Source organism: Onychostoma macrolepis, chromosome 06 (genome assembly GCF_012432095.1).
Source record: "Onychostoma macrolepis isolate SWU-2019 chromosome 06, ASM1243209v1, whole genome shotgun sequence".
In the NCBI taxonomy this organism is placed as follows: domain Eukaryota; kingdom Metazoa; phylum Chordata; class Actinopteri; order Cypriniformes; family Cyprinidae; genus Onychostoma; species Onychostoma macrolepis.
In genome coordinates this window covers 927,767-939,353 of record NC_081160.1, presented here as the reverse complement: position 1 = coordinate 939,353, position 11,587 = coordinate 927,767, and the positions used below count along the sequence as shown (strand labels likewise).

The following is an 11,587-nucleotide window of genomic DNA, read 5'->3' as shown; positions in this document are numbered from 1 at the left end:
TTAAAGTTTCAGCATCATTACTCCAGTCTTCAGTGTCACATGATCTTCAGAAATCATTGCAATATGCTGATTTGCTGCTCAATAAATATTTCTGATTATTATCAATGTTGAAAACAGTTGAGCTGTATTCAAAAAATATTTTTGTGGGAACTGTGATACATTTAATTTTTTCAGGATTCACAGATGAATAGAAAGTTCAAAAGAACAGCATTGATTTGAAATATAAATGATAAATGTCTTTACTGTCACATCTCATCAATTTAATGCATCCTTGATGAATAAAAGTATTAACTTCTCTCAAAAGTATACATATATATCTAGCTGAGCGCAGCGGCAGCGACTCTCAGTGTTTCAGTGTGTCGTTGAGCTCATGTGGTGCTGCTGATTATCGTCTCTCTGCTGTTGTAATATTTCATATGATTGTTTCTCTGCTCAGTCCTGATACCAAATTGTGTGTTTGAGCAGCGGCCGCATTAATATTGATGAGGGGAAACTCTCCAGCATCGCTCACAGCTGCACTGCTGCCAGCTGAAATCCATCATCGCATGTCACAATCTCACCTGAAACCACAGAAATCAGACGCTGGGTTTAAGAGCTCGACGAGAGACCAAGACAAAGACAGTTAGTCAAAGACTCAGGGTGTCGCAGTTACACCGCTGAACTTCAACTGCGAACCGTGAACTGCATTTTATTGAGTTTTGCTTTTGTGTCTGCTGAGGTTTATGCATGACGGATCAGAGGAGGAGATTCTAGTTATCAGTCTTCACTATAATAAGGGTTTCTGTCACGCTCTGCACAGTGATGCTGACTCAAAACAAGAGATGGACTGTAACCCTTCATGAGGAGGATGAGGATGATGGAGAGTGTGTTCACTTTATATTCAGTGAGGCATGAGATTCACACACCAGCATTTAAAGATCATAAATTGGTGCACTGGTGTCACTTTTCATATGTCTGCTATTGCAGTGTTATAAAAGCATTAAAGGGGTCATGAAATGGAAATGAAATGCTAATAAAAAAGGGTGTGCCTGTGGCTCAGTGGTAGAGCATTGTGTTAGCAGCGCAAAAGGTCGTGGGTTAAATTCCCAGGGAACACTCACACTGATAAAAATAAAAAAATGTATAGCCTGAATGCACTGTAAGTCGATTTTAAGCGTCTGCTAAATGTATAAATGTAAAATCACACATGCAGCGTCTTTTGTAACACGACAAGTTATAATATTAAAACTGAAAATTTAGCAATTAAGCAAGCAAAAGCCATTTCCACACACAAACAGACTGTTGCGATTGTTGTGGTTGTGCTGTTTCAAACATATTCAGCTATCACAGCGATTGGCATCTCAACTACCAAAACACATAACGTGCTGTAAAGGAGGGCGTGGCTACAGTGTGATGAAGTCAGCCAATCACAGCAGTGGGTGTTTACTTCTGTTTCTGTGAGAGGAAACGCCCCTTTCACAGAGAGTGAAAATAAGGATGGGAAATTAACATTTTTACAAACACTGGACCTCCTCTGGTACAAAAAAAAAAAAAAAAACTTTTTTTTTTTTTAGTTTATAAAGCCAATTTTATAAACTAACCTCAAGAAACATCTGAAACTGCATTTCATGGCCACACGTAGATATTTCACCCAAAATTCATTGTTCTGTCATTATTTACTCTCCCTTATGTCGTTCCTAACCTCGTGTACGCAAGTTTTTTTAACCTGAACTTGCGGGCAGCATATAAATATTGTGGAGAATTGTAGAATGACATCATTTTGTTCATTTATGTTATTTTCCTGACCGACAACCGAAGCTCACTGACCAGTAAGATTAGAATGTCTTCTTTTTTTTTTTTTTTGTTTGTTTTATTCAGGGCTTTAGCTTTATATGCATCGTCGCATCACGCACCTGCAGCGCTTCTGTGAAAGGAGAAAAACAGAAATTAAGTCTATAAAAGGAATAAAATAAATAGGACTACACTAAATATATAATAGGCTATATGCCTAATTTAATTAACATAAGCAAAAGGGAAAAAAAATGCAACAAGTATAGGCTACGCTCGTTTTTGTGACACTCTTAAAGCATTGTATTTATTTTCTTAATATCTTAAATGATATATATAGAGTGAGGGGAACTAAACAGGATATAATATACATTTACTAGTGTTTTAAAATGATAAAATATAATATAATAATATTATAAAATTACATAAATTAATGTAGCCTAATTGTTTGCAAATACAAGGTTAAGGGGTGTTTTTGGAGTAAGGTAAATTTCTCTTTAATGAGATTACTTCCTCCTGTTGGCCGGGTTTTGTTTCTCCGTGTCGTAAACACTAGGGGCGGGGCTTCTAGACTGGGGTGGAATGCTCCCAAAATTCAAGATGGGGCAGAAAATATGTATATTTATATAATTTCATATAGTTAATCAATATGACACGAAGAGTGCCATTTCCCCGCCTAAATCACAAATGTGATATTGAGTTTATACAACAGTTCAATAAACAATAAGTTATTAATAGGCTTACGTTTTAGACACCATATTGCCTATTTTTGCTCTATTTCGCCATCAAAAAATGGTTCCAAACACAGCCACAGCACTGTTTTGCGTCTCTGAGCAACATGACCGTGTTTCGTTCCTGAATGAATCAACCGTTTAAATGATTCGGTTCAGTCGCAATGACTCACTTAATAACAGTGACTTACTGCCACCTACTGGCGGTTTTAAATTCACATTTAAAGTATATATTTTTTAAATAATTTCAAATATCAGTATTCAGTGTTTTAGGATTAAAATATCAAAACATTTATGCATTTGTAACTGCTGGTTAAATGCATTCATGTCTTGCATTAAACGATGTGTAAATACATATGAATGCCACGTCAGATGCAGCTTCTGCGTTTCTTCTGCATTGCAAAGATGAATTTTGTTGATAATGATTTTAATGATGATGATATTCTAGGGAAAAACGGCTTTATAAAGGTAAAAATGCCCATAAAGGGTAAAAATCACTTTAAACTTGTTGGAAAATATAATTTCTATCACTGCTGTGAAATGACCACAGAATATGAAGAATATCAAAAATAATCCAGAAAGCATCCCATCTTTCCCAAACTAACTCACTAACTACTCATAGCCAGACCAGTGCATATGTACAATATTTATTGTTTGACATCCAATTATTGCAGAATTTTGCAGAAGTTACACAGCCAAGTTAAGGCTATTCTGTGCCTCAGCAACTAATATCAAAGCATACTGTTGTATTTAATGTATAAATGCATTAAACAGTCTGTGTAAAGACACCTAAATGCCATTTTCGCTGTGTAAATTTGCCATTAGTTTTACAAGCAGAAAGAAATTAAAGGACGAATGCAATTCATATCAAACTAAAACACAAAAATGACCTTCATGTGTTTCATCATGAAAGTGATCTGACAGCACATTCACACACTGAACACACATTAACATTCCCCTGAGAGTCACAGGACGGATCATGAGGACTTCCCACTGAACACTGAAGGAAAACCCGTCTGACCCTCCCAAACTATTTCAATTACTGAGGCTAAAATCAACAACGGCCCGAGACACTTTTCAATTTCACACTCGGCAAACAGCCGCCGGCGGCACATCGTGAGGTTTAACTGCACAACAACAAAGGCGGATTCTGGTTTGTTTTTACTCAAATGCTGACAGATAAATTGTGGAGTGTTTTGGGAAGTAAAGCAGGCTTTTGTTCAGACCCAGTTATCAGGATCAGTGAACGACACGATTCACAGCGACCCGAGCACAATTAATATCCTGAGCGTATGCCTCATGTAATCAATACTCATTCCATCACACATAAACACACGCCGACACGACCGACATCATTAGAGCAGCAGAGGACGATGAAGGTGATTTAAGCAGAATAATCCAGAAAAAAAACGAGAATCCTTCACAGCCAGTGCACAAGGAAATGGAGAAATGAGCAATTATTACATTAAAAGAACCAATTCCAGTCTGGGATGCTGATTGGTCAATAGATCATCCGATAAATTCTGAAATACACTAATGTTAAAAAGTTGAGGTTGTTTTGAAAGAAGAAAATAATACTTTTACTTATCAGTGGCGCGTTACATTGATTAAAAGACAGTAAAGACATTTATAATGTTAAAAAAGATTTATATTTTAAATAAATGCTGTTCTTTTGAACTTTCTATTCATCTGTGAAACCTGAAAAATAAAAATCTATCAGTTTCCACAGAAATATTCAGAATTGTAAATGTGCACTGAATTCTGACACGGAAGAAAATAAATTGTTGAATAAAGTCGTAATTTTGTTTTCTTTGCTCAGAAAAAAAAAAAAGTATTCTTGTAGCTTCATAAAATTACGGGTGAACCATTGACGTCACATGGACTATTTTATCGATGTCTGTGGTAGTTTGCATTGCTGTCTATGGAGGATCAGAAAGCTCATCAAAAACATCTTAATTTGTGTTCTAAAGATGAAGAAAGGTCTTACGGGTTTGGAACGACACGAGGATGAGTAATTAAAGCTGCAGTCCATACGTTTTGCCTCTATGTCGCCATCTCTGTTTGAAACCTGCAATTGCAGTTATTTGCGAAATCTTCTTTACGTGAGTTGTGCTCCGGCTCGGCTCCAGCGCGGAGGAATCTAATGGTTTGAGGTGAATGTGTGGCAGTCAGTCACCGCACCGGTGGATATTCACTGTACTTCGCAATCACAGATTCTAGCCTACATCTTGGGAAGTATGACCCAAATAAAAATTTTCACCAGATGTCATCTTAAGTATGTAACATGTCTGCCACTTTTGTTCTGACCAACTGAGAAAAAAAAGCATTAGGACACATCACGCTACAAATGGTGATTAAATCTAACAATCGCTTAGCTCATATCACATCAAACCATGCAAATTATTATTATTAGTGCTGTCAAATGATTCATCGCAATTAATTGCATACAAAATAAAAGTTTTTGTTTACATAATATATGTGTGTGTACTGTGTATATTTATTATGTAGCCTATATATAAATACACACACATACAGTATATATTTTGAAAATATTTGTATTTACACGTATATATTTATATTCTTATAATTTATATTATTTATAAATATATTTAATGTATAAACATAACATTTTTTTCGAAATATATACATGCATGTGTGTGTATTTATATATACATAATAAATATACACAGTACACACACACATTTTATGTAAACAAAAACTTTTATTTTGGATGCGATTAATCGATTGGCAGCACTAATTATTATTGTTATACTTTGTTCTCAAAATGTTAACGTTAACAAACATCAGCATTGCGTGACTGTGTGTATGTAGTGTGTATTAGCGTTACCTGTAGACTACTGGTGACTACAGATGAATCTCAATTTGTCACTGATTGTCGTATGGAACTTTCTGGATTATAATCCATCAAAATGATCAATTTAATTATTCCAGCTACTGTGAGAAAAGGCTATGAATGATCCACCACCTGCAGGATCCTCACATATGATATAGCCTACGATCCAGGACTCTTTCTTTAGTCTGAACAGCAGCAAGCTTGTATTTCCCTACCAGTACCACTCAAATTAGCAAACATTATTAAAAGCTTACCATTGTGAACCGGGCTAGGTAAGGTTATGTACTTCCCCAAAAAATGTATTTTGGATAATTTTTAACCAAAAAAAGATACAGACTGCAGCTTTAATGACATAATTTTTATTTCTGGGTGAACAATCCATTTAAGTTGCATCCACAATACTTCACTGCTTAAATAAATGCTAAAATCATTTTAAGGATGTCAACAAGAGAGTCTGAATGACTGACAGTATGAATGATCATCTGGAGCTCAGAGAATCCACTGCTGACACACATGAGCAGAAACACGCGTGTGGACGCAGTAAAATACTGAGTCAGGTTCATTCGGATCACTCATCTGTGCTGCTGAAGAACCATTAAATATTTCTTGAAGTGTCATTCTTGTGCTGTGGCGCTTTGGTGTGAGTGTGTGTGTGTGTGTGTGTGTGTGTGTCCAAAGGTCCCCACAAGGATAGTACATTTTTGACATTGTGGGGCCGGCCTGCGTTAAAAATGATTAAAATTAGTAAATGATGTTTATCTGAAAGTGTAACAATGCAAACAGGTTTTCTGTAAGGGGTAGGTTTAGGGTTAGGGGACAGAAAATATCATTTGGTCAGTATAAAAGCAATATAAGTCTATGGAAAGTCACCACAATTCACAGAAACAAACGTGTGTGTGCGTACGAGTCTCTGTCTGTCTGTCTGTGTGTGTGTCTCTGTGTGTGTGTGTGTGTGTGTGTGTGTGTGTGTGTGTGTGAGAATCAGAGCGGCGTTGGTGGGAATGTTTGTGTGCGGAAACCTTTGAGTATCAGCCAACACACACGGCCTCTGATCGAGCGACTCCACCGGGACCAGAATACACACCTACACCTACACACACACACACACACAGATCCAACACAACCCACAATCTGCTGCTCAAACAGACGGGACGCGAGCTGACAGCACGAGGAAAGCTGATGATGTTGGTGTGTGATTGTATTTGTGTGTCGACGGCTGACAGTGACAACAAGCAAATAACGACACGCTCCTGAGAGAAACCGACAGCTGATCAAAGAGACTTTCTTTGTGCTTCTTTCTTTTATCAGAGACTGACACGACACGCTCTCAACTGACTCACAACATGCATATCCATCACTCATCTAGAAGCGCACACACACACACACACACACACAGCACGCGCGAGAGAGCAGAAACTTCATGGATTAACACAAACCTCAGAGGCACAGAGAGAATATTTAAAGCTCAAACCAATAAATCATAAACTCGATTTATGTGAGCCAATTTGAGCATCAAATACAATTTGATTCGCTTTAAAATTGTATGAACTGGAAAGTGGCTGTGTAATGATGCTTTGTGAGAGGAACAACACTAAACTGCCTTCACTATTTGCAACTCATAACTTTCCAAACCTGCCAAATCCAGGCGCCTCGTGTTCAGGTTTTACGTCAGCAACATCAAACAGCATGAAAATATGTACTGATGACTGCCACAGAGGGGAAGATTATCAGCTAATATCTTATATTTGGGTCTGATCCTCACACAAAACATCACATGACTTCAAGAAGACTCTAAATCACATCAACGATGATGCTTTAAAGTCGCCATTAAATGTAAGAAGCAGCAGATCTTCTGTATTGTAGCGTAGCCTATGTGAGTGAAATGTAGAACAAAATAGGAAGGACTTATATTAATAGAGTTTTAACTGGAAGATCAGGATTTGACATTTTGAAGGAACATATCTCACTCTTTTTTTTTGGCTGGTGGGGGGGGGGGGGTATCAAAGCAACAAAGCAATGCCATAAAAGAAACCTTTCAGTGATCAGTTCTTAACAGAAGACAACAGTTGAATAATCTAAAGAACTTTTTTCAACTCATGCCATGTCATTTCATCAAAAAATCCTGAGAAAATATCACAGTTTCTGCAAAGAATATATGTTTCTTCAGCAGCAAATCATGATTCTTGAAGATCATGTGACACTGAAGACTGGAGTAATGATGCTGAAAATTCAGCTGTGCATCACAGAAATAAATTACTTTTTAACATATTCAGTCATTGATATATATATATATATACACACACACACACACACACACACACATACATACTTATATACTAAACAGTTATTTTAAATTGCAATCATATTTCACTGTTTTCACTGTATTTTTGATCAAATAAACACAACCTTGGTGAGCAGAAGAGACTTCTCTTTTTGATGTAAATGTTGATGAAACATTATTTTCAACTTCAATGGTACTTTTTTTGCATTTAAGATTTTAAAAAGTGTGAACATTCTGCAAAATGTCTTATTTAATGTTCTAATTTTAAAGTACTATTTTAAATATAGAGGCAAACATATGCCATTTGCCATCAGGCTCTTGCATCACATTTTCTGTCACAACTTACTAAAAGATTCATGTTGATTCAGCGCTCGACTTCAGTTTGTGCTCATCACTGAACTGCAGTAATTATAATGTGGTTTGGGGCAGATCCTCTCATTCATCATAAATCACGTGTGTGCTTTGAGTTATTTTTGTGTTTTTCTCACAATGTCTTGCAACAAAAGATGAATCTGAAACTGAACATGAACACGGCTCCTTCCTCTCCTCGTTCAGGGATGTCATTCTAATGTGTTAAAATCATAACTCTCTTATAAGTGCAGATATTGCATGTAACGATATTAATTGTGAATCTCTGCACTGGTGTATATCTGAGCGTTACGAGCTGTCGGCTTCCAGCAGGTTTGAGCGCCATCGTGGCGGTGTCTAATTAAAGCGCTATCGGTGCGCAGCAGGGCGCTGTAATTATAGAAGCAAATTGAAATTCAAATTGAATCGGGAGCTCTTATTGTAAATGTCTGTAAAACTCAATATTACGTTGTTGAGGCTTGCATGAGTTTTCAGAGCTGAAAACTGATGTGTGTCATGACTAGATTGACTGAACCAGCGGAACAAGTGCATACTTCATCTGGAGAATCAACATGAAATCACAAATTACCATCTGTAGCCGAGTGCATTAAAAAAACAAAAATCAGTTGCAACTGTATTTTTGATTTATTTAGTGTATTGTTATACCTCAGTCTCATTTCTACCTTCCTAGACAACAACTTGAATGAACAGTTCACCAAACAATGAAAATTTGCTGTAAATGGAAGCGTTATTATGGATTATGGACGTCTTAATGCTGGATTTGTTTCAGCTTTTGTCTTCTCCGGATGTTAACTGATGGACTGGAGTGCTGTGGATTATTGTGATGTTTTTATCAGCTGTTTGGACTCTCATTCTGACGGCACCCATTCACTGCAGAGCATCCATTGCTGAGACACTGATGCAGGGACACATTTCTACAAACCTGATGAAGAAACAAGTTCATCTGCATCTTAGATGGGCTGAGGGTGAGTACATTGTCAGCTAATGTTCATGTCTGGTTGAACTGTTCCTTTAAATCAGCTGTATGTAGTTTAAGTATTTTCATGAGTTTGAAGCTCTACAGTGAAGTGAGTGTAATTCACTGTCAAATATATCAAGTAAAAAAAATAAAATAAAAAATCTAAGAAAATCTATATTTACAGAATATACAGAATGTGAAAGATGATTGGTTGCCCAGCGAGTGAACTGTCCAATGGCATTTTTCTTGTCAACTCAACTGACAAATGTTTGACAAGCATTTGACAAAACACACACACGCAACCATTTGATTTTTTTTTTTTCAATTTAAAATGTAGTTCTAAAAATTATTTTATTAATTTACTAAATATTAAAATGTATATATTTATTTTATCCTTTAAACATGATTTATTAATATATTATTTTAACTATATATTTAAAACATTTGAAATATTTTAATACATAAATAGTTTAAATACAACTATTAATGTCCATTTAAAAAGTGATTTATTTTTATGTTTGAATTAGGAAATTGCTAACTGAGTCATTCATGAGTCATCTGTACTGGAATAGATTAGCAGAGTCAAAACTCCAGTAACTCTGGCGTACAATTGATCAGTCAGCTTAAGGTCAGATGAACACAGAGAGAGAGAGAGAGAGAGAGAGAGAGGACAGGACCATTAGATATAAACGACTGCAGAGAGCCAATCACACTCACACTGAGCCATTATCGCATCATGTCACAGTAAATCGAGACAGACAGACTGAATCAGACACTGACCATCTACAGCTGATGGACCTGCAGCGCGCACACACACACACACGTGCGCGCGCTGGAGGAACGGACACTGACTGTGATGTTATTTCTGGAGGGTTGAGGGCTGTGCTGACGGCTGTCGTTTCTACTGCATAATAACTGACCGCTGCTCACTGCTCATTTGCATGGAGTGAACTGAGGAGAGAAACACACACACACACACACACACACACACACACACACACACACACACACACACACAGGTGGCAGGTCTGCTCTGCTCTTGTTCAAACTCATCCAGACAAACAGAGACTGATGGGCTTCCTGCTGTGGCCTCTGCTAGCTCATTAGCATATGTTAATGAGACCTTGGTCAGCTCATGGTCCAGCAGCAGATGTGGACAGATGTCCTGAAACACACACACACACACACACACACACACACACACACACACACACACACACACACACCTGCCGTGTCCATCTGCTGCTCTGATTGGCTCACAGTTCAGGAGAACATCAGTCCGGTCTGTTCTGATCGAGACAATCATTAACATGCATGATTCAGTTTAACTCAATATATAATCAGACCTAATTAGGACAACAAAATAAAGAGACAGCTTCATTCTCAAAAACTATGAACACAACTACAGTAAACAAGGTTTACCATCACAGGAATAAACTACATTATAAAATACATTACAAAAGAGAGTAGCTTACCAGTTTAATGGTATTAAAAAACGGCACAAAATTACTGTTTTTACTGTATTTTTGGTTTTAAAAAAGCCTCGGTGAGCAGAAGAGACTCCTTTCACAATTATTCCAACAGTGAGGATTCATTTATCATGATGTGTTTTGTGTGGCAAATTCTTAACTAAATAAAACCATATCACAATTAAAAAAAAAACATTTAAAAACAACATAACACTTTACAATAAGATTTCATTTGATAATATTAGTTAACTACAGCAGTTAACATGAACTAACAATGCATTTTTTAATCCTTTTTTTTACTAATAAATTTTTTAAATCAAAAATGAAGCGTTAGCGTTAGTTCTGGCAGGTCACGTGAGTCAAGCTTGCATCAGCTGATCGTATCTACCTATAGGAATACAACACCTATCGCGGCATTCCTATATAAGCTCTCTTCCGTATCAATCAGCAGCTTTTTCCGCTTGCTCAGGAGCAAATCCATCTCTATGAGAAAGCTTTCAGTCAGGGATTTTCAGGGGTTCGTTCCCACGGGGTTCTCACCAGATTCAACAAGTTTGTGAACTTGAACGCGAATTCGCCGCGATTGATATAAGCTGATAGAATCGGAAGTGACCTGAGCAAGCACTGCTTCTCATAACGATATATCATTGACATAGACTCTTTGCCCGCAATTCATCGCTGAAGTTGTGCTAATGTGACTGCATCAACAACGCTTTTACACGAGATCTGCTTTCCCCGCTGGAAGAAGCAAAGATATCAAGGAGGGTTAAAGCATCCACGTAAAAACTGAACACTTATTCATCACTGAATGTCTTCACGAAGTTAAGCTAAGTTCTATTTTTTTTAGGTCTTTGCTTTAAAGCTGTTAGGGTATTGGGATTTTGCTTGCTTTTAGGGCTTATCTAGTGCTCATTATCATGTTTGTTGCTAGACCCGCTTGTTTCTTTAAGCTATTGGTTGTACTGCAAGTACTGGTACTTGGTAAATTCACAACAGCAAGAAGCTAATATTTAACCTGTTGTTTAGGCCATCTGATTGTTCTCGAAATATGCTTGCTGCTTATGGCTCATCTAGTTATTGGGACTGCTATTTCCTTAAGTTTCTCTGACTACTGCTACATGCTTGTTGCAAAGCTATCGAGTGCATTGGTAAGGATTT

General features: G+C 37.1%; 1 protein-coding gene across 1 annotated transcript in view; it reads right to left on the bottom strand.

Annotated features, from left to right (window-relative positions):
- Positions 1-362: 362 nt before the first annotated feature.
- The window catches only part of LOC131542155 (voltage-dependent T-type calcium channel subunit alpha-1I-like), a 145,712-nt gene continuing 134,487 nt past the window's right edge, over positions 363-11,587 (bottom strand). The window contains exon 30 of the mRNA XM_058778541.1: positions 363-560. Within this exon, the coding sequence (XP_058634524.1) occupies positions 549-560 (12 nt within the window). The 3' untranslated portion in view covers positions 363-548. The remainder of the gene's footprint in view (positions 561-11,587) is intronic.